General features: G+C 44.0%; 1 protein-coding gene across 1 annotated transcript; it reads right to left on the bottom strand.

Moving 5' to 3' along the window:
* Nucleotides 1–1,360: 1,360 nt before the first annotated feature.
* LOC135884558 (cytochrome P450 2K1-like) lies at nucleotides 1,361–11,349 on the bottom strand. The gene is made up of 9 exons (XM_065411982.1): nucleotides 11,149–11,349; nucleotides 7,425–7,587; nucleotides 7,076–7,225; nucleotides 6,176–6,336; nucleotides 4,337–4,510; nucleotides 3,575–3,716; nucleotides 2,765–2,952; nucleotides 1,996–2,137; nucleotides 1,361–1,548 (listed from the first exon to the last, which is right to left on the bottom strand). The coding sequence occupies exons 1-9, from the start codon at nucleotides 11,347–11,349 to the stop codon at nucleotides 1,361–1,363; spliced, it is 1,509 nt and encodes a 502-aa protein (XP_065268054.1).
* Nucleotides 11,350–23,521: the final 12,172 nt, after the last annotated feature.

A 23,521-nucleotide genomic window follows, 5' to 3' on the forward strand; every position in this document is an offset into this window, starting at 1 on the left:
TGCCTACTTGTTTGTCTCTTACGGGCTCCCTGTGTTTCCTACAGACCCTCCTGCCTTCACTTCTCTCTTCACACTGCCGTCTCTGTGCTGGGCACAGCTTCCCAATCACCATTTACTCATGTTCTCCTTCTCCTAAAGGCCACAGGGCCAGATCCTCAGCTCCATCCTGCCTGAGCTACCAAGTAAGCAGGGGAAGCATGCAGGCTGCACCTGCTGTTAGAATGGTGCAGCTTGCTCCCAACCAACCTGTGGGCTAGCAAGAGTTATGGGGGATGGGAAGGTTGGGCCATGGCCCCAGTGGCACATAGAAGTACAGGCACCATGAGTGACCTTGGCCTTGCACCAGGTTGACAAGAGGGAAAGACTGATTGAACCCAACTACCACACCTGCATTCCGCGATGCCAGAACAATCTGGCCCTAGGTCTTTTCCACCTCTACTATGATTCTGAGTCAGACGTTGCAAGGTAGCGCCCCCTGTTGGTGTAACACAGCAGTTCTGGCAATTAGAGAATAAGCTGTCATACCACAGATCACCCCTTTCTCTCTGTAGCGGGGTGGTCACCTGCTCCTGCCGTAAAAGGCTTAAATCAGCCCTGGGAGAGGGCTGAGGCTGTGAGAGGGCTGCTGCTGGGGAAAGCAGCAAGCCTCGGCTGATTGGGGAAACAGCCACAGCTGCGGCCACGCCCCAATCAGACCATAGCTGGCCTTATAAAGGCCAGGGAAGCCAGGAGCTGTAGGACTCTTCCTCTAGGTCTTGAGGGAGAAGGGCCTGGCTGCCTGGGAGCTGGCAAAGATACCTAGAGTGGAGCAGGGCTGGGGAAAGGCCAGAGGAGCTGGGGAGCTCCGGCCTGGAAAACCCCCAGGCTGCAGGCCTTGTTAAAGGCCAAGAAGGGTCCTGGGGTCCTAGCCCAAGGGTAGGCAGAGGCAGCAGGTCCAACCCCCCCTTGCCGGTGATGAGTGGCATTTACACTGCAGTCTGCCCCAGTGAACGGGGGCTAGATCGAGACTGGCAGTAGCCATAGTCTGAGGCGAGATGGGGATAGAGGGTGGGGGTTCCCTGGGGAGGGGAGACCCAGATCTGTGGAGGCACTGCCAGGGGGACGCACCGCAGCCTGAAAGGGGCACCGGGGTCCAGGAGGGACTCAGGCCCAGCGGCAAGCGGGACACCGGCCTGCAGAGGGCGCTCCGGAGGCTGGAAACGCTAATTCCCTGGATAACCAGCAGGAGGCGCCGCAGGGGTGAGTCCCGCCCCGTGACACTCTCCATTAATTATCTTTTGTTTTTTGCATCGTTGCAATCAAAGATCCAAATTCAGACATCAGCCATGGACAATATTTATTGCATTCAGTTACATTTCAGTTATTCACGGGGCACAGCACAAATCAGATGGGGCATTGGGTTTAAGGTAAAGCCAACGTCAGCAGTGAGATCTAGATCGGCCTTCGCCACCCCTGGAGGGGGCTGGAAAATAAATTTCCGGAGCAAACCCGCAAAGAAGAGAAAAAGTTCCATTTTGGCGAGTCCTTCTCCAACGCAAGCCCTTCGTCCTGTAAAGTTAACCAACATGGAGGTCAGCGGAACGACAGTCAGCAAGGCATGGCTCGGTCAGTGCCTTTGTCTGAGATCTTTTAAAATGTATATACAGTCTGTAACAGCAGCTAGAGGAGCCAGCCGACACCACTCCCCCCACCCCCAATCTATATATCAGAAGGGCTATTTAAAAGGAAATGGATTCTGCCCATTCAGGAAGTTGTGAGAATCTGTGACTGTTCCAGGTGTCTGGAGGTTGTCAGACAAAGGAATTCCAGTGTCTACCTATGTGCTTTGGATGACTTATACCCAAATTTCCCAAAGTACCGTTTCATCTGGAGAGCCTCAATTTCAAGTGCCTCATTTCAGACATGTTTGGCCTGGTTTTCAGAGGTGCTGAGCATCCGCTGCTCCCGCTGTACAATCAGCGTGACTACAGACTGAGCGCAGGAAGTTGTTGTTACCTATGGAGAATGGTATAAATGCCTCCTTCCTAGTAAAGCTCCCGTCAGCGTCAAGGAAGTGGGAAGGGTTGAACTGATCTGGTGTCTCCCAGTGCGATTTGTCGTTCAAAACTGAGGTCAGCAGAGGAATCACTTCTGTTCCCTGGAAGGAATAAGGGAAACTGGCAGGTGCAGCAGCCAATGGTCTGTGGTGGTCACTCTCACAAATTCAACTCATTCTTCCATGCAAGAAAGCAAACAGCGGATGGATTTCTGAGCAGGATTAACTAGCTCTACCGGATATTTCCTTACTCTGTGGAATATTTAATCTGGTAGATTCACGTGCATAGAAATAAACATCAGAACAGGAAGCTATAAGCATTGTTTATGGATGTTTAGTACCCAGAATACATGGGTTTTGATACTGAGACCGGTTAACATTCCACTTCTTCCTCCTCACCTCAAAAAACAAAAATTGATTTCTTTCCTAAACGTTTTCATTCACCCTCCGAACAAAGATCCAGCACAAACTCTGTGCTCAGATAAGCAAATGTAAACCCAGAGTAACTTCATTGACAGCAGTCCAATTACTCTGGATTTAAGTGGCTATAACTGAGTGTAGAATCTGGCCCATAGTTGCACCATCCGTTCTGGATGTAGCACAGATGGTAGAGGGAGGGATTAAATACTGAAAGACCAAACGCCAGAACTTCGTATATTTATTTTCTTACTAGTTTTTCACAAAAATGCATGAATATTTGCAGTTTCTGTTGCCAACCTCAAAACTTACCTTTGGGATCATATAACCCCTGAAATTTACATCGGTGGAAGTTGAACGCGATACACTCATTGGGACAATATTGGAAAACCTTTGTATTTCATGTATCACTGCATCAGTGTAAGGCAGTTTTTTCCTGTCCTCCAGCATGGGCATTTGTCCTGGCTCAATGACCTGATCCATTTCTTCCTGAATCCTTCCTTGAAAAGGAAAAAGGAGAGGGATTGCAGGTTTCCAGGAATGCTGAGGACACATTACCACAGGCTGTGATCTCCCTTTGTCTTGCAATCTCAATAGGATTACATTTAGCCAGGAGTTGGATGGCACTCCTCAGTAGCAAAATCTGCATGCTGCAGAAATTCAAGCAGGTAGGTCTGTAGGTCCCTCAGAGCTGTTATTGGGCCAATGCAGAGTTAGGGGGTATTGTGGTAAATCCCGTGCCTGATTCTATTCTCACACCAGTGTCACTCCATAGTCTTCAGTGGAAGTGAGAGCAGAATCCAGCCCACCATCTCTCAGATAAGATGGGAAACCTATGAGTTTGTTATGCTGGTGTAACCTGATAGCTTGTAAGAGAGTTTTGATGGGTGGAGGCTTATGGAGGCTTATGAACAGAACTGGAATTCAGCTTTTCTTGTTTGCTTATCTATTTCAGTTAAGATTAGCTGAATGAAACCTCTTTGTAAAGCTAGCTGTTTTCTAATTTAGCACTTAATTTTTACTCAAGTCTCAACTGTGGGAACCCTGCTGTCTGCCTTCTGTAACTGGACACTTGATTAGGTATTTAACAGACTTTTATAAGAGATTAGTTCTTAGTCTTACTCTGAATCTCTGGGTATTTCATCATCAGAAGAAGACCCCAACGGACAGTGGTAGATGTAGTCTCAGTGCCAGCAGCAAAGAGGTCCAGCGTTGAGAACAGAAGATTCTCATTGTGAAAGTGTGTGTGAGAATTTCTTGACTCCTTCAAAACACGCAAAAAATGAACATTAGTTCTACAGCAAATGATACAGATGACTTTAGCTTTTGTATTTTTTTCATCTTTGTTCCAGCTGTGTATGGATATATATATATATTAGGGTGAGTTTACCGCTTTAGTTTATTTTCGTTATAAGGAATAAAAGGGATATACTGTAGACCAAACACCATGGAATAGAAAAGAATTGGTCACGCTGCAGGTATGCAAGGAGTGCTGGTATCATCATATTAAACAATTAGTGGACCCTCAGTTATCTCAGTAAAGGATATCACAGAAACATCAAACTGTTAGCTATGAAGATTAGGATTTGGCAACCCTTACTCACATTCAGTAATAATTTACTCCCCCACTAGTCCCATTAATTTCAGTGGGACTACTCTGCTAATTAGGTCACTTCATTAGTGATTTCAATAAGCCATGGTGTAAGGTACTGTTCAATGTGAGTATGGGTAGCAGGATCTAGCCCTGGTCTAGAGTATTCTGATCACAACAAATCTGTGTCTTCACATCTCCCGTTCCCTGCCAGATGCTCAGCATTAATAAATGAAGTGAAAGCTAACAGAACGGAAAGATGCAAGTTAAGCTGAGAGTTAGCTTTAAAGTACCTGCTGTTGCTTCATCAGAAACGCATCAACAAAACCTGTTAAGTTGTTTTCATTAAACTCCTGCCTGTGTTCCTTAAAGAACTTCTCCAGAAAAGCATTCAGCTCAACTACATTTCGTAGCACGGTCTTTGGGGCTCCAAACAGAAATCCAAGAGATGGGTAGAAATTATATAACTGGGAAAAACAAAAGGATTACTGCTCACCGGCATTGTGGTGAGCCCGTGTAACATCTTTACATAAAATGGGTAGAGTCGGCATTCCACACATCACACCATTTGTGCCCTTAGTCTAATGGGGTCTGGCAGTGACCAGAGTTTGATTCTCTGAGAGCATGGAGAAGAATCCCCAGGGGGTACTTAGCTAATTCATGTAATGTTTCTGATATGCCACAAGCAATTCCTTCCTGACCCCCCACATGTGAACTACGGATGCCCTGAAGCATCAAGATTGGAAGGTCACTGTATTCATGCTTTAGCTTGTACAGCCCAAACTGTTATGAGTGATTATAAAGCTATTATGCCCTTTCTATTCCAGCCCTCCATGTTTGCTCTCAATCCCTCTCCGACAACAGATTCCTCAGTTTGTTTATATGCTGCATAGAGAAGCTTTTCCTTTTATTTTACTGCTTTTCAGTTTCATTGAGTGTGCTGTGTTAGGTGAAATTCGCTCCTGGTGCAGAGGTCGGTGGTGAGGATGGGTCTCCACACTGGCCTGAAATAGGCCAGCATTGATGGCACTGCTGCTGGGGTTATGATGGGGAGAGGCCTGGGACCCATCCAGGTGAGGGGGAAATGGCTCTGATTTCCCACCCAAGTAGCACAAAGGGGATAGTGACCCCCACATTGGCTGGGGGTAGCAGCCACAAGGGCAGACCACAGGTTGTGGGGGTCAATTTTCTCTCCCCCCCCCCCCCAAACGTTCAATTGCTGGGTCTTTATGTGGGTAGAGTGAATGTCACTTCTTGTGAGTGAGTTGGGGAAAGGCCCCTGCGGTCAGTTTTCACTTGGCCCTTCACGGGTTGGTCCATTTCAGTCAAGTTCCCCATTAATCTGCTGTTTCCTTTTCAGGGAACATCCCCGTGTCGCAGCAGAAAGGAATTAAACCTTAAGCACACTCACTCTGCTGCTTCCCACCTTGTCTGCTGTGACACTGAGAGCCACAGACCTGGAGGGTGGGGATCTGAGCACAGAACCAGAGCAAAGAGCACCCGCCCTGTTGCACTCAGAGACCACCAACACCCTGTAAACCAGCTAACTGCCCAACCTACAGCCCAGCCCCGTCCCACCCAGGAGGCAGGGAGAACAAACAGGAGGAACTGAATGTCCCAGCAAAAGCTGCTGGCGCAGCAGGATGGCTTGAGGTGAGAACATCTAGTATGTGATGATTCTGCATTGGATCTGAGGCACCAAATTCTGTCTGGGTTGGTCTGGGGGAGAGTGCAGGGAGCCTTTTCCCCACCTGGAAGAGGCAGCCAGAGGGCTGTTGCTAGCACTCCCTGAGCACCAGAGGTAGAAGCCCAAAGAGCCGCAGGCAGTTGTGCACGCATGGTAGCATTGGGTAGCCAGGATGAGGAGTTAGGAATACGCTGTTTCTCCTTAAAGGACAACCAAGGGTCTCTGCAGAGCGTGGGCTCATAATGACCCGGGAGGCATTCTGTCTGCAACTGCTGTGTTCTAAAGATTTCCTCTGGTCATCACTGCTTGGTTATGATGGTTGCTCCCTCTCCGTACAACCCATCCCATCCCCTCTTCATTTCTAGCTATTAAACCCAGCAGTTAGCCCTAAGTCTGTTCAGAGTGGGAATGTGTTAATAACCCCCTCAAAATTAAAAATAATTACCTGCACCATAGGAGAGCCCAGCAATTTGGTATTTTCATTTAACAATTTCAGCAAAGTTAGAAATATGGGATCTTCGTATTCAAACCTCTCACCGAACAATATAGAGCATATGACATTGGATACAGCACTGTTCAGTATCACCTTTGTATCAAAGGGTTTCCCTATGTTTAAAACAATTAAAACAAATTGGCTTTGGAATTGCAGTCATGTGCTGAAAACATCAATTTCAGTCTACCATACAGAAGTGCTCACTCTCAGGTAGAAATGGCTAGATTTTGTTTTCTCTAGAGCGATTGACTAAGTTCTGGAACACGCTGAGGTAATGGCATGTAAAATTGCACATGCAAATGAGTGTGCACACAAAATCAGAGCCTTGGTTATGGTTTCCTTTGAACATGTTGTCCTTAACTCTTAGCGCTAAACAAGTTCACCATCCAGGACATAAACCAGGGTTATCTTTTTAGATGCTTAAAGCCTCAATTCAGCAAAGTACTTACGTACGCACCTCACTTTAAGCACATGAGAAATCCCATTGACGCCACATGCTTAAAATTCAGCTATGTCCACACTACACAGCTTTTAGCGACATGGGTGTGCTGCTTAAAGCCATGCAGTGTAGCTGCTGTTTATCGGCGGGAGAGAGCTGTCCTGCCAACAAAAAAAATTCCACCTCCGACAAGCGGCAGCAGCTTTGTCATCAGGAGAGCGCTCCTGCCAACAAAGCACTGTTCATACTGGTGCTTTTCATCCGTAAAACTTTTGTCGTTCGGGGTGTGTGTGTGGTTTTTTAACACCCCGAACCACAAAAGTTTTGCCGACCAAGTCCTTAGGCTCATGCTAAAGTACCTTTCTGAACTGGGGCCTAACTGTCCATTTCAGGATGAAATTCTTAACACTCACCCTGGTGAGATTCAAAATAGTTAATGAGGAAATTTAGCTCATCAAAAATTCGCACTTCAATGGTTTTCTTTCCAACTCCAAAATCCCGTAGGGTAGATAAGGTGAATCTTCGCATTGTTTTCCATAACTCTCCGTGACTGAAGGCTATGCCTAAAATACAGGTGAACACACTGGTATTGAGTTTGATTAATGAGTGCTTGTAAAGTACGTTTACTTCCTTGTCTGAAAGCTGCTATGTACTTTCAAAGTATTCTATGTATGAAAATGTGTAGTAACAGGATGATTTTTCCTTTTCATAAGAATACACTAAATATGATCAAATTCAAAAACAAAACAAAAGCTTGTTTACCATTTCCGTGTGTTGTCTTCCTAAATATGGGTATTTCTGCCCTTTCTCCAAATTCTTCAGCATGATTTAAAAGGGCATCCTTAATGGTCTCATAACCAGCCAGCACCACTGCCTTTCTGGGTCCAAAATGTACAGTGAATATGTTGCCATACTTCTCCGAGAGCTTCAACATGTAAGTAAATATGTTAATTCAGAAACAGGTCTGGATCCCAGATGTAGCTAACAGTATACCATCATCTGTGTACACACTGTCTGAGCCACTGCTTTTGGCTCATAGAAATGTAGTAACCCCACAATCTTCTCAGCCTGATATGCCTCTCATACCCGGTGGGACAAGTTCTGTCTTCAGAATACACTCATGGAATGAGACCAGCTTTATATAGTGCTGAGGTCAGAATCCAGCCCAGTAAGAGTCCAAAGGGCCCAATTCTACGCAGAACTGAGCACCCTTAACTCCCATTGACTTCACTGGGACTTTGCAATGACTTCAGTAGGAATGGGAGGCATTCAGGGACATATTTTTAAAGGTATTTAGGCACCTACAGATGCAGATAGGCACCTCCTAGGATTTTCAAAAACACCCAGGTGTCTGATTCCCATTGAATTAACCAGAAGATTAACCATTGTACACAGTAGCATACACAGCATATGCATGGTTACAGGCATAATTTGGCACTGCATTGGTTACATGAAAATCTTTGCACTGTATGTAAAGAATTCTCCCAGTCATTGCAAAATGAACGTTTTCCCTTCTAGCTTTTAAATATTGGCTGTAGAGGAGACCACAAAGCCCGAGGAGTTTCTTGTGCTCGTTCTAAAAGCCTCTAAGAATGTTTAGCTAATTGGATCATTTAATGGGTAAAAATTCCAGCGCCTCTTCTCTACAAAAGAGATGTTGTCAGACTTGGCGGTTACAGGAGACTGTAAAAAGAACAGGAGTACTTTTTTAAAATATAAATAATGGAGATATCCCATCTCCTAGAACTGGAAGGGACCTTGAAAGGTCATTGAGTCCAGCCCCCTGCCTTCACTAGCAGGACCAAGTACTGATTTTGCCCCAGATCCCTAAGTGGCCCCCTCAAGGATTGAACTCACAACCCTGGGTTTAGCAGGCCAACGCTCAAACCACTGAGCTATCCCTCCCCCCCCCTCCTCTAAGGTACTTGTGGCACCTTAGAGACTAACAAATGTCTTTGCCTTTGTGATAGCTGATTGGAGGTGAGTCAGATGCTGTCCCCTGTTCTGACTCATTTGTGTCTTGGATGGCAGAGTCACTAGGGCAACTGCTATGCCGCTGTCCTGCTGGCCCCTAATTTGAGGGGCATGGCTGGAATAGCTTCAGTATTACCTTGTGCTCCCCCCATCTGTCTGTAGCGTACACTCTCTTGTCGTATACTGAGGCTGTAAGGCCCAGATCCTCAAAGGGTTTTTGGTGCCCAACTCCCATTGATTTCAAAGGGAGTTAGGAGTCTAAATAACTATGAGGATCTGAGCCTAAGCTGCTTGGGGCAGGGACCATGTCTTCTTTGTGTGTGTCCACTTCCTAGGACAAAGGGGACCATGATCTCTGACTGAGGCCTCGAAGTGCTACTGCAGTGCAAATAGTAAATATTAATGGCAGAAAGGGGACGTGGTCAAGACATCCCATGACCTGGCAACATCCAGCTGATAGAACAGCTCCAGGGCCCGTGTGCAACTAGGCATAACTTAGAGCAAACCCAAGTTTGCTCTATTTTATGCCAGGTGCTGGTCCGACCCCAGGGCTTGGGGGCATAAAGGTGGTTTGAAGCTACCTTTGCAACCCTTTTTTGAGCTGCATTGAGAACAGTTCAGTCATAGGCTGGGATTCGGGCCAAGTTTTTCATTGACAAATAGATATTTATTAATATATTAGCAGCCAGCGCTAGTGTCTCTGCTGGCATTGGAGGACCATGTCCTGTTTGCCTTACTCAACTGACAAAGCCCATGGTCTTCACTAGGCTGCTCATGTCAGGCAAGAAGGACTTGGTGAGAGATGCCATTGTAGGCCTACGGTGTTCTACAGTAACAGTCCGAAACATTGCCGCTCTCACACCGTGACCATTATAAAATGCTGTAGCAGAGATGTACTGCATTGGGTCCTGTTGACTTATAATAACTTACCTGTTATCAATGGACTTGTGCATAAAGCATTAAAATACAATCTACAACATTTGCAAGAAACAATTCCAAAAATAATTCTATCTCTGGCACTTGTCTCTCCAGTAGTTGCGAGGAGGATAGTGTTTCAGTCGTATCAAGGATTATTTGGTGTCCATCAGACGCTGGAATCCAGCCTTGAGGCATATACTCCTGGATAATGTCACAGGAGCTCTAGGCTTTAATACCTAGCTAAGAATGAATCATCTGTTACACTCCACAGCAGCTTTGACAATCTAATTGTTCACTCAGAATTTTATATCTAGTTTAAACATACTCTAAGTCATCGGCTCCAACATATTTCATCTTGTTTCGTATGTGCCCAGGTGACGATTTGCAATGCATTATGTACATATTGTAAACCGCATTTCAGAGGCTCCTGTTATTATGCAAGATAAATTGAATTTTGTTTTCATCACATGATGGTTTGAGAGCTTGGGAGATTCTTTGCTGTCTACTTTTTGCACAGCACCATACCACCAGTGGGCAATCATGGTAATTTCCCCGCTTTCCTTCAGTTACTTCTTTGCATGAGTATTTCTTGGCATCAAATCTGACTTGCTGCTGCTGACTTCTGTCTGCAACATGAATATCTGATGTGGCAGACTTGAAGGTAGGAGGAAAACTGGTTGGCAAAATGAGTCAGCATGCCGTGGGATTCAAAACAGCTTTGAAAGGAATTTCAATTGTTCACACCTCTTCCCAGGAACACCGCTGTCATTTTATGAAATGAGGGATAGATCAAATTGAAATATATTTAAGCCATTTTTTTTCTGTAGAAAAAAGGTGTCCATGGAACGGCCCAAATGTGGTGAAATTAAAATCATGCACAAGAATCTTAAATATAGGCGTGGTTGGGAATTAGTCGATGGGAAGGAGAGGAAGACACCCCACCACCACCATTCCTGGATACCCAATACAATAGGGTACTTACCTAGACTATGGAAGACCCTGGCTCAAGTCCCTTTTCTACCTGATTCAGAGCACTGAACAATTGGCTATTCCAAGGTGGTGAGTGTGTCTCTCTCTCAATTTTTTGCAAAAAGAATTCTTGTTTTCCTGCCAACCCTACTTAAATAACACTGGCTCGGGGGAAGGGATGAATTTGCACTTGCCTTAGCAATAAACATCTAACACTGGAAATAATGTAAAAATGAGCAAGTCTGTCTATGTTTGGGGTGATAGCTTTTTAAAAAAGGAGGTACAGCTCAGTCTATTTAATATATGATCCTTATCCTGCAATCAGATCTACACAAATGTGCCTTACACCCACGCAGTGTCTCATTGGATTAAATGGGGATTGTCACACGCTCCAGGGTCCACTCACATGGCTCTGACTAGAGCATATTTGTGTGTGTGTGTGTGTGTGTGTGTGTGTGTGTGTGTGTGTGTAGCTATAGATAAAAATTTTAAATGTGTTCATTTTTGTTTTCACAAATGGCACAATGTAGATACAATGACATCCTCATTCACTAGATTTCCTTTCACTTCCCAATCAGCAAATATTGCAAAGCTCCTTATATCTATTCTGTCATGTCTATCCTACCTCCATCAGCGACTGGAACGGCTTTTTCAGATCCACCACATTCAAGTTCCCGATGAGAGGAAGGGGAGGTGGCCCAGGAGGCAAACTGCAAATTGACTTTTTGGAGCAGGTCAAAAAATAAATGAAAGCCACCAGTCCGCCTGCCAAACAGAGCAGCGAGCTAGCGCTCAGGTACTGCAGCAAAACCTTCACCGTGGCCATACTTAGCTCAAGGGACAGCACAGGGCGAGGTGAACAAATACGTGAGCATCTCATCTTGGTGCTTCCTTTTATAGAGATGCCTGGACACACCCTCTGGGGATGCAGCTCTTTCATATGATATAGTGAGAGGGGTTCAGACCTTTGTTTACTTACAGTCAGATCAGATTTTGTTGGGAAACTGGCAGCAAAAGCCCTATTTCAAACATGGATTAACCTGGCTATTATCAAGCCAGAGCTCCTATTTCAGCCTCAACACTTGAGCAGGGGGTTATTTTCAGGTGAATATCCTCAGCAATGTGTTTGAGCACTCAGGAGAGTAAGGGCCGGATCCTGTTCCCATTGAAGTATTGGGCCCAGAATGGGAAAGGGAAGTCCCTTGTGCTGAATTTGCCCTTGGGTTACTCTGGTCCCTGGCTACAAGCCCTGAGCAGCAGAAAATAAAGTGGAAGAGCATAAGGATGGCCATACTGGGTCAGACCAATGGTTCATTTAGCCCAGTATCCTGTCTTCTGACAGTGGCCAGTGCCAGGAGGAAATGGACAGAACAGGACAATTATCAAGTGATCTCTCTCCTGTCATCCACTCCCAGCTTCTGACAGTTAGGTTTAGGACTCCCAGGGCATGGGGGGCATCTCTAACCATTCTGGCTAAAACCTATCCTCCATGAGCTTATCTAATTCTTTTCTGAACTAGGGTGACCAGATAGCAAATGTGAAAAATCGGGATGGGTGTGGGGGGTAATAGGTGCCTATATAAGAAAAAATCCCAAATATCAGGACTGGCCCTATAAAATTGGGACATCTAGTCACCCTATTCTGAACGCAGTTATCGTTTTGGCCTACACAACATCCCCTGGCAACGACTTCCACAGGTTGACTGTGTGCTGTGTGAATTTTTCTTTGGTTTCTTTTAAACCTGCTGCCTATTAATTTCATTGGGTGACCCCTGGTTCTTGTGCTATGGGAAGGATAAATAACTTTTTCTTATTCACTTTCTCCACACCATTCATGATTTTATAGACCTCAATAATATCCCCTCTTAGTGGTCTCTTTTCCAAATGGAACAGTCACAATTTTTTAATCTCTCCACATATGGAAGCTATACCATACCCCGAATCATTTTTGTTGCTTTTCTCTGTACCTTTTCCAATTTTAATATATGTTTTTTGAGATGGTGTGATCTGCACACAGTATTCATGGATGTACCATGGATTTATACAGAGGCATTATGATATTCTCTGTCTTCTTATCTATCCCTTTCCTAACGGTTCCTAAAATTCTGTTCATTTTTTTGACTGCCATTGCACATTAAGTGGATGTGTTCAGAGAACTGTCCACAATGACTCCAAGATCTCTTTCTTGAGTGGGAACAGCTAATTTAGACCCCCATCATTTTGTGTGTAGAGTTGGAATTATGTTTTCCAATGTGCATTACTTTGCATTTATCAACCTTGAATTTCATCTGCCATTTTGTTGCTGGTTTGTCAGCTGGTTTTGTGAGCTCCCTTTGTCAGCTGGTTTTGTGAGCTCTCTTTGTAACTCTTCGCAGTCTGCTTTGGATTTAAGAAGCAGGGTGCAGCGATAAAAGCTGCCTGCAACACTTGCTGTGGTATGAGGCCTGTGGCTGGCTGATGCAGTCCCAAAACAGGGCAGACCCAGCCAGGAAGGAGGCAAATCCAAGCTGAGTGGATGATGAGTTGACTCGGTGCATCTCACAGGCAGCCTCAGCCTACGGAGTTGCTATTGGAAATTGCATCAGCAATCCCCAGATATATTCCCAGATATTGTCCAAGAAGTAATGCTCCCCTCTGGTGCAGCACCATTCCTTTGTGTCCAGCGGAGTGAATCTAGCTCTCAAACTCATTGGAGACATAATGTATTCTGCAAAACAAATTGTTACAAAATAGCCCGGAGTGCCATGAATTTTAACTATTGCCAGGGGCCAAGACAGGAGCCGATTTGGTTCTATATAAAATATTCTCCAAATCAGGGTATTTTTCACGTCGGCTGTAGACTCTGCTTGATTATTAGGCCGTGCTGTAGTAGAGCCCTTTAGAAATCTTTAATTTTAATAATACTTTTGCTAGGGGCCTCAGAAGCCTCAGGGTGTGAGCTGCTTGGATGGGAAAATGCTGATTATTTATTAATAATAAAACTACATCAGCCAAAGGCAGCTTGAATCAATAAACTCTAACTAAATTAACAAAGGCGACTGTACATCCCTGTCCGCTCTTAGATGCTTATTATCAAAGGGGTTTTATGGCAAAAAGGGAATAACCCTAGGAAGTGTAGACTCTGGTCAAGGTGTGTGGAAAGAAAGAGGGAAGATATGGATGGGAAAATCACTCAGAAGATTTGTCAAGCCGTTATGCAAGCCGTCCTGAGTTTATTTCCTTTAATGGATCTTCCCAAAAGTACCCTTTTCTGACGGATGGAGCTCCCATTAGAGACGTGGTCTATGGTGGCCTGAAGATATGTGCTGATGGATCCTACTAACTCTTTGCTCTCTCCACAATATTAAGAATATGAGGAAACCACATGGACACAGTTGGGTTCCAAATATTCATGCTTACTAATGATACACAAACATACAAAGTCTAGCTATTGCCCTGTTAGGGGTCTGGTGGCTTCTGCAATAGAAGATAGGGAGACCCACTAAAGGGGTCCCAAATTATTTTAAAGGATAGTACCTGATTCCTAACCACTACAGTTACATTCTGTAATTACACAGAGCCAAAACCTTTCTCAGGCAAAACTCCCACTGACTTAAGAACCTGTAGTGTGATCCTTGGCTAAGTGCAGACATAGCAGGGAATGATTATGTGAGAACTTTTCCCTTACACAATCTGCAAAGTAATTGGTCCTTAAATGCAAGAAGTATAGATGTTAGTAGTAGGAAAGATGAATATAAACTGTGTAGCATGTGACATGAATTGGAATTGTGGTATCACCCCGTACCTAAACCCCGTGTCTGGACCTGGCCAGCCTGGGCAGAGAGCTGTCACGTGCCTAACAGAGTCACCTGAGTGAGGAGTTGGATTCGAACTGAGTTTTTTGGACCCCCGGGGAGCTGGATGAAGTGTTCTTCCAGAACTGGATAAGGTGTTCTGGATAAGCTGAGTGGAAAGGCCTCAGAGGCAATCCGAACACACGGCTCTTCACTCTGCGAAGCTTCTTTTCCCCTCCACCATCACAAGCTGGAAGGAGCATCAATCCCCAGGGACCAAATTTTACTGTGTGGACACATGCCAATCTGCAGCTCAGGGAAATGATTCATGCATTTCTTGTAGAAACTGGGCCAACAGATTAAACATCCACACTTACCTAATTTCTGTGTGCTTGCCCTGAGAAGGACATATAATCCTCTAATCAGAGATAGGGTAATAACAACCACAATAATAGTAGGATAATGCAGAGGGAGAGAGCTATTATAAGGCTGTAATTCAATCAATGAATCCTGATAATGTAATAAACCAGGAGAGTGAACCTCAAACAGCTCATACACATCACAAGACTTTTCAGCCGAATTACAACCTGTAGTGATGCCTACCAGCCCATGCATTGTTATCTGACATATAGAAAGCATGGGAACACCCTATTAAATGTTAACATTTTAAAAAGACTTTGGTGTGATAAAAAGCACGATGTTCTTTGCTGTTATGGATTCCTTTCACCTTGACAAATGCTGATGGGGGTGGGGGGTGAGGGGGAAGCTCTCAAACCTTGGCCTCTTTCCATTTCCTGTAATGGTATATTGGCAGAGTATATGAGATCCCACCTGTGTCTCCCTCAGCTTCTGTGCCCCTGTTATTTATTTCTTAAAAGCATAAGTGACTAATATCCTAAGTATCTGACACATACTTTGTGGCACAAGCAAGTCATGTCATTTAACTGTCAAATCAGTCTGCTTAGAAAAGAAAGTCTTCAAAGTACTTTTGAAAATGATTATCTGAATGTGGATTTTCCAAGAACGCTAGCTGCATTTCCATGTTCTGTGCATCTGACATTGGGAGTCATGATATATTGTGTGTGATGGCTCTGATAACTGGAAAAGCAAATGGGATTGGTAAATTGCCTCCCGCACTAGGCTCCATAGGGAAACAAAGCTGGACGCATGCAGATCCTGGGTTTGTAACAATCTTCCCATGTGCTTGCTGGCACCCCCTTCACAACATATCTCCCGCAGGAGCTCTGCTGCTTTCAGAACCATCAATCTTGCTCTTCATTCAGTCTCTCATAGCCACAAAGCAAACAGGAGATCCTGGGATTTCAGAACTGATGGGGATGCCCATTATAGTTTCTGTTTGTAGTATAAACCATTGTTACTGATGGTAGAGGTGCGACTTGTGAATCTTAATTTTTGCCAAGGAGAAAAGACATTTTTCTTTTGATTGTTAAGAGTTGGGAAGCGATTTTTGAGGCGGTCGAATTATGAAGAGTTTTTCTTCACGCTTTTGTGGACTCTGGGGAGACTGGAGAGTTCAAAGATCATGGGATATAGGATCTTTCATCTGCAGGTTGCCTATTTAAATGGTAGCAGCTCAGAATTGTACCAGGATGGTAGTAACTCAAAATAATAGTCATCTGAGATTCAGTCAGAATCTATGTGAAATGAGCTGGTAGTCTCAGGCCACATTCTAACAGACAAATATCCATCTAGTCCAGTGGTTCCCAAACTGGGGTTTGCAAAATGTTACAGGGGGTTCTCGGGGAAAAATTTCCCTAATGGCGGACAGAGCTTTCCCTAGGGACCCTGGGCAGCACGGGATCAGCAGCGCAGAGCTCCTGGACTTCCAAGAGCTAAGCAGATCAAAGCAAGCATCTCTATCACACTGAGGAGATTTAAACTTCAAGACTCCTTATAAGAAATGGAAAGGGGGGTGGATATTTTTTGCTGTTTTTAAAATTAAATAGGCAGCTAGTATTGTTTTTAAAATTATTATCAAGAACAAGTTTAAGCTTTGTTGTAACAAGTGGTGTTTGCCTGGACTGCTCAAGACCTGAATGCTTGTGTAGGAGGAAATCTTTGAGTTGGCTTCTTAAATACCTTCCTGCTGTTTCATATCTGATACTCCTTGATGAAACCTAGGAGCCTTGTCTTATAACAGGCTTATTCAAAGTGACACAAGCTACGAAAGTGAGAGCTTGGAAGTGTGTTGCCATTTTCATAATGTAATAAAAATACTGTCACGATAAATGATAATTGATAATTAATAATAAATAGTGTGTAATAAGCATGTCATAAAAACAACATTTAGGTTTCCAAGATCACTGCTTTTATAATTTATACTCAGGTCAAGGAGAATATCACTGGAAATATTAATTTTTAGGAGGGGGTTCATGAGACGACATTTTAGTGAAAGGGGTTCACAGATTGTTAAAGTTTGGGAACCACTGATCTAGTCAGATATTTCTTTACAGAGTTGAGTTCCTTGTGTTTGGATTCAGCAGTTTCTTCCTGGTCACCCCCAGTTGATAATGGAGACAGAGACAGGGATACAACCTGTATCTTAAATGCAGCTAAGACTTTGGTTCAACTGACTCCAAAAAATGTCCCTATGTGTGAGTCCATGCAGGGAAGGAGGGAGCATTCTTTAGTGGTTAGAATTGGGGGCTCAGAGTCAAAACTTCTCTTCCTGGCTCTGCAAATTCACTCACCGTGTGACTTTGGGCAACTTTCTGCACATTCTGACTATTCTTTGTTGCTCTTTTCTCTCTTTCTCTTTCAATTCCTGGTGCTGCTTTGGCTGAATCTTGAGAGAGAATGATCCAGCATTGACCTGGTTGGCTTGTAGGCTCTAACACAAGACAAATGTTAAATAAGATGATAATACATATCAGAAAGCCCCACTGAGAACCCTGGAGTAGCTGCAGTGTCAGGGCAAGGCCTAGGATTGAATGGCCATGGATTGCTCTTTCTCTTAGGGGCGTTCTCCAGATCGGCATTAGGGAACGCTGACAGTCTGGAACAGCTTGCCATGGTTTTTTTTCTCAGCTTCTTCTTTTCATAAAGAATGAACATTAGTATCAAATTCATGTCTGATGTGTTTGTTCTTGTTCATTTGATTGCAAGCACACATTTCCCGCAACTATTGCAAGATAAAGCCCTAAGGTCTTTAGGAGTTTTGCCCAAGCAGGGACTTCATGATCAGACCTACAAAATATTATCAGATTAAGTACCTGGTATTTTGAATCTCCGTGCTGTAAGGCTATGTCCCTGCAATGGGATGTGCTAGTGACAGTCCTGGGATCAGTGCACGATCTCACTGGTATCCAAGCTAATGGATTCCAGTTCAGGATTTGGGTTCTATATTGTACATGTGCTTGGTAGCTATAAAAGGGTATCATAGCTAACTCTAACTGGCTGAAACATGTATACTTTCTGTGACACAGCGGCCCATTGGCCGTTCACTACTCTATGTCAGCAACTCTTGTCAGGCCTCATATACTATACCTCACACATTGTTGTAATCATAATCTGTATCTAAAAGGTATCATATAAGATATCATTGGAAAACTAATAACTAACTGATCATGAATATTCTTGTGTGATGTATGTATGGGCTGTGTACAACGAGTTATGAATATGTGCTAGAATTATGTTCCTAAAATTTGTTTGGCAAGCAATGCATAAGCACAGCCTGCCTTAGATAAAGGAAAGTGTATTTGATTGTCCGACCAGCCTGGTCATCAGGCAGACACAATGAAGGCACCTTTACGTAAAAGGTAAACAAATTCATCAACCCTACTGAGTGGGGGAGATAGCCTCTTGCAGGGGTCTGAACCTCAGATGATAAGCAATTGAATCTACTAATTGTAAGCGCTATTACTGTATTATCAGGTAAGGTCCTTTATGAAAACTACTTACACACTGGCGATACATTTCACAATGATATTAATGTTTTAACGCTGTATGAGGAATTATGGATACTTAATGATATTATACTTTAAAGTCTGTGACCAAACACGGGGGGAAATGGGTTTTCTCCCAGAGAGGAAGGAAGTTAACCCATAAATTTAAACAAGATGTGACCAAAAAACAATGGAAGCCCCATTTACATATAAACCAGCCAGGGGATGGGAAGTCCACAGGAAGCAAAGAACAGCTTTGGTCACAGTGAGTTTGGGAAGATATAATGAGAAAGAAGCATCCATCTTGGCATCCATCACTGGACAGACACAAGGGGCCAGAGTTCTTGCAAGCCGAGAAAGATGGGTCCTTTAACCAAGAGGCTGAAGACTCGGGAACTGAATATAAGTGAGAAACCTGCTTAGGCAAAGATCATTCACCTTGGAAGACAAGGGAAACCAGCACCTTGTACTTCTGTGGAAGACCTTGACTGAAAGAAAGTCATCCATTGCTTGGAAGAAAAAGATCGGTAAGAAATCTACCTTGAACTAAGGCGGTAGATTGTAAAGTCATAGCCACTGGAAAGTATATTTTACTTTTATTTGCTTGTAACCTACTTGTATTTCTCCCTTTTACTTGAACTCACTTAAAACCTCTCTCTTTTTGTTAATAAACTTGTTTTATTTTTAATCTAAACCAACCAAGTGTTTTGTTTGAATTGAAGGGATTGTTAACTCCAGCTAAAGTAATAAACTGTATATTGGTCTCTTCAAATAGCAACAAACCTTATTACTTCTGAGTGTTCCAGAAGAGGGCTGGACACTTGAGGGCAGACGGTTTGGGGGAAATTTGGGACTAGGGGTGCGTTGGGGTCACCTTACAAGTAGTAACCAAAGCTGGTGGAGAGCAGGGTGGGGCTGTTGTGTTGTAGGCAGGCTGCTAGGGTCAGAGAGAGCTTAACCTGGGCTGCCCAGCACACAGATATTCAGGGAACTGCATGCTTGTCTGCTGGCTGTTGGTGTCCGGGTTGTGAGCCACAGTAGCAGAGTGTTTAAGGCACCTAGGGCAACAGGGCAGGTGGTGACAACCTCTCACAGGTCTGGGTTGAACCCCAAAATGTGACAATCTCCTAAATCTATGTCTGTACAATCATCAAATAAACACAAATTACTGGCAAAAAGTTTACTGAGCAATCTTTTTGTTAAAAAAACAACAATTTTTCAGTATTATTGTGGGTTGTCTAATCTAAAGAACAACACTAATTCAAGTAATGGGGAAATCTTTTACATGTGCAAAGTAATGTAAATTGAAAGGTGAAGGTCCAGATTTTCTAAAGTAACTAGTGTTTGGGGACCTTTGGTTTTTGGGTGGCCAACTTGAGGCATCAGAAAGTGGCCCGCTTTGCAGAAAACGTTGAGCACCTCTCCACATAAAGTGCTTTGAACTGAGAACCCCAAACTGGAGACACCCAAAGCATTAGTCGCTTTCAAAAATCTTGGCACTAATGTTCAATCGGCATCTTCTTATAGCACGGCTATTTTAGATCTTCTCAGCTCAGGGAATCTCACTTACCATATTTCTTGAAAGAGACAATGTGGGGAAAGCATTTAATTCAATATCGTCTTGTTACTTTGCAGCATTACTTTTACAGAGAAGAAAGTATTGAAGGAACTAGTTAGCTTGATTTGCTCCTGGGTTGGCACTCCCTTTTTTTCACACTACTTATCTAATTTTGGCTTCATTTTATACCCTTGGGAAAAATGAACCACTAAACTGCTTATATGCAATTCTAATACAATTGGTATCTTTACTGGAAACTCTAGAAGATACCTGCAATAAATAAATTAAGTAAACATAAACCAACAACCTCCTCTAGAACCAAGTTCAAGTTTGGGTCATTAAAAAGACTAACTGCCCTAAGTTAGATGGGGAATTATATAGCAGGGGAACAAAACTTTTCAGGTGCAACCAAAAGACAGAGACATATTGTCCCCTGTTGATCAGGAAATAATTTCACAATGGGATCCCCACTGAGATTTTTCCCTTTGATTCCCCCTTTCTCCACTTTCACTATGGGGAGTGCAGGGAGGCAGTAACCCAGCCCATTAAGCCTGGAGCTATGAAACATAATTCAGGCAGTTTGGTAAAATCAGATACGTTGATACGTCAATTAAAATCGTTCAGAAAAAGCAAAGCTTTTTGTCGTGTGTTTATTCCTCTGAGGCCCAGGAGGCATCATGTTGCATATATTTATGAGAGAGAAACATCTCCCTTTTATTGCTAAGTATTATAATGAAGTCAAGTGGAAAAGTGCTATTTACTTTATAATAAAAACATCTATTGTTCATAGGCCTGGAAACATAATGATAAATAAAATCTCATATTTCAAGCTGTGTAAAACAGTTGCTTATGTAATACAACTTTGTGTAATTTTCCATTTACAGTTTCAAGTACGGTAATAGGAAAGCAATCAAAGCATAAAGAAAAAGCACTTTAAATGGTGCTGCAGGTAATATTTCTGTAATAGTTTCTCTTACAATTGCAACTGTTTTTCTTCACCCTGAAATGCTTTCTACTTATCTCACTCATTTAATTAAAAGAAAGTCAACAAATGAAAAACCTGCTTTAACCAAATCTGGGTTAAATCAACACCATTTTTCAGTCTTGTTTTAGAATGAGAGCTGAGAATGTTCATACAATACACAGCATGGCTGCCATTCCCAGTAGTTGCTGCTGGTGTATTTATTTGACTTTATTCACGTTCTGTAGAGATGGGCTCAATTCAAAACTTAAGATCCAAGCAGTCCTGAACTTTGAAAAAAAGCTGTCTAGTTATGAACTACACAATTTTGCCCCATCTCTAAGCACCTGTGCTGTTATCAACTAATCAGGCTACACAGCATAGTTTACAGCTTCTCCATCCTTCCCTAGAAGGTATTAGCTCATTCATTTCTGAAGGTGAATTTTGTGCTGGGAAGTCCCTGTGTAACACTGACAGACCCTGGTCATCAGCGGGCAGGATCCACTCTGGTACCTCTGGAGCTTAGTGCATGAGCCTCTACTGCATGAGCTAAAAGCCATATGGCTCTTAGCTAAGGCTGTAGAGCAGACTCATTAAACTCTCTCTAAGGCCAGGTCTACACTACCGCGGTAGTTCGACGGCTGGCAATCGAAGTTCCGGGTTCGATTTATCGCGTCTGGTCTGGACGCGATAAATCGATCCCGGAAGCGCTCACCGCTCACTGCGGTACTCCAGCTCGGCGAGAGGAGTACCGCGGAGTCGACGGGGAGCCTGCCTGCCGCGTGTGGACCGCGTCTGAACCGCGGTAAGTTCGAACTAAGGTATGTCGACTTCAGCTACGTTATTCACGTAGCTGAAGTTGCGTACCTTAGTTCGAATTTGGGGGTTAGTGTAGACCAGGCCTAAGTGGTCGTCTTGGCGCCACTAGATGGGACAGATCACCATACGCAGGAGGTGTGTGGGTTACACCTGCTCTTGGCATTACATTATGTGTGACTGAGCATGCTAAGGGTTTATGGAGGATGAGGAAGTACTTTGCTGTGGTACACACACCTTGGGTGAAATCTTGACCTTACTGAAGTCAATGGCAAAACTCCCATTGACTCAATGGGGCCAGGATTTCACCCCTTGAAGTTTTTCAGAGCTTGACGGTTCCCTAGAGCAGAAGTTGTGTGTAACCTCTGCAGCCTTTTTCACAGGAACTTCAACTCTCAAATCCCTTTCTCTCAAAGGCTCTCAAAGCACTTCACCAGCGATTATATACTTATATTGCCTTGAAGGCAATTTTTTTAATTGAGTCCTCTTGATCTAATCCTGAGAGGAGGTGGTGCACAACTTAAATCAAGGGAAATGATGGGTGTTCAATACTTTTCAGGATCAGGCCCCCTTTTAGTAAATATGCCAGTTTGGAAAAGTACAAACAATAATAATAATACCGCTGATTCAGCAATTAGGTGGTTGGGTTGTTACATAAATTCTGTTGAGTTGTCTCCCCTAAAGAGCTGTTTGGACTAGTTTTTCCTTCATTCAGGCACTGGATTAATTAAAAAGGAGAAGTGCAAACAGATTATCTTGAGGCTTAAGAATTAGATAACTATCTCAGTATTTCAGCAAAAATCAGTTCCTCATTTTCCTTCCCTAAACACATTCTCCCTGGAATTTGTTCTCATCTGTTGGATTTGGAATAACAGCTGAGGAAGAGTATGGAGGCATATTAGGAAAATAACTGATTTTATGAAGAAGAAAAGGTTCATTTCACTGAGATTAATTGGAGCAAGGACAAGGGCATTCCTGGTTTATCTGGGTCCACAGAAACTCCACCTACCCAATCTCCCCTCAGGGCTGTCCTTAGGCATACGCAGCCTTACGCGGCTGCATTAGGCACTAGAAAATCTGGGGCACCATCGGGACCAGGGACAGCCTTTTTGGGATGGGCAGCAGGGGCTAGTGCCCGGGGCAGCCCACCACAGTGGACACCGTACACAGGCCTGGCCTGATGCTCCATGTGCGCCACAGCTATGCGGCCATGGCACTGGTTCCTCTCCGGACCAGCCCCCCATCTGCTCTTGGCCGGTGGGCCCACAAGAGTATAAAGGCCCAAATTCTGGTACCTTGCTCTGTGGGGAAATAGAGCAGGGTGGCCTTCTTTCCGATAACCAAGATCCTGGGCCTGAAGACCCTGAAACATCTCCCCTAGAAATCTGCCATACTGAGGACTTTCGTGGGTAATGGGGTAGGCCTAAAAGCCTGAACCAAAAATCAGTTTGTGAGGCTATGCCCAGTCAAAAGTAGCAACAGAGGAGGGAATGACACCCCCCCCCCCCCAGCAGCACTGGTGAAATATGTTCATGGCTAATGAAATATAATAACCGCTTGTGTGAAGCAATAGGTAACTTTAGCTAAATGCAAACTGACTCATGCAATTTCTCCTTTGCATGATCTGTGACCTACTCCGTGATTCCAGCTATCTGCAAACTAGCCCCCCCCTTAAGCCTTTGCTGAAATCCCCCGGAAAATGACATAGTTCAAGTCTTAAGAAATGTACCAAAGCTAGGGCCGAGCACCACCCCTGCGGAAACCACCAAGCGCCCTTCTACCCAAACAAACACCCACTCCTCGGAAATTAGGTCAGAGGGTAGGGAGGGGGGTGAGAGGACTGACCCCAACCCCAACACCCTAGCTCGTGATCACCCCAAACCCAGCCTGTGATTTGCCCCCGAGCTCGTGTTCACCCCATGCCCAGCTTATAATTGGTCCCCAATTTCTTAACTCATGACGTATTGGTTGTACCCTGCTTGTGGT

Source organism: Emys orbicularis, chromosome 10 (genome assembly GCF_028017835.1).
Source record: "Emys orbicularis isolate rEmyOrb1 chromosome 10, rEmyOrb1.hap1, whole genome shotgun sequence".
Lineage (NCBI taxonomy): Eukaryota > Metazoa > Chordata > Testudines > Emydidae > Emys > Emys orbicularis.

Coding starts and splice junctions, on each gene's coding strand:
- LOC135884558 (XM_065411982.1), bottom strand. CDS start 11,349: ATGGCCACGGTGAAGGTTTTGCTGCAGTACCTGAGCGCTAGCTCGCTG. Junction 7,226..7,424: donor GAAGACAACACACGGAAATG/GTAAACAAGCTT, acceptor CCTGTATTTTAG/GCATAGCCTTCAGTCACGGA. Junction 3,717..4,336: donor TTCTGATGAAGCAACAGCAG/GTACTTTAAAGC, acceptor CGTGTTTTGAAG/GAGTCAAGAAATTCTCACAC.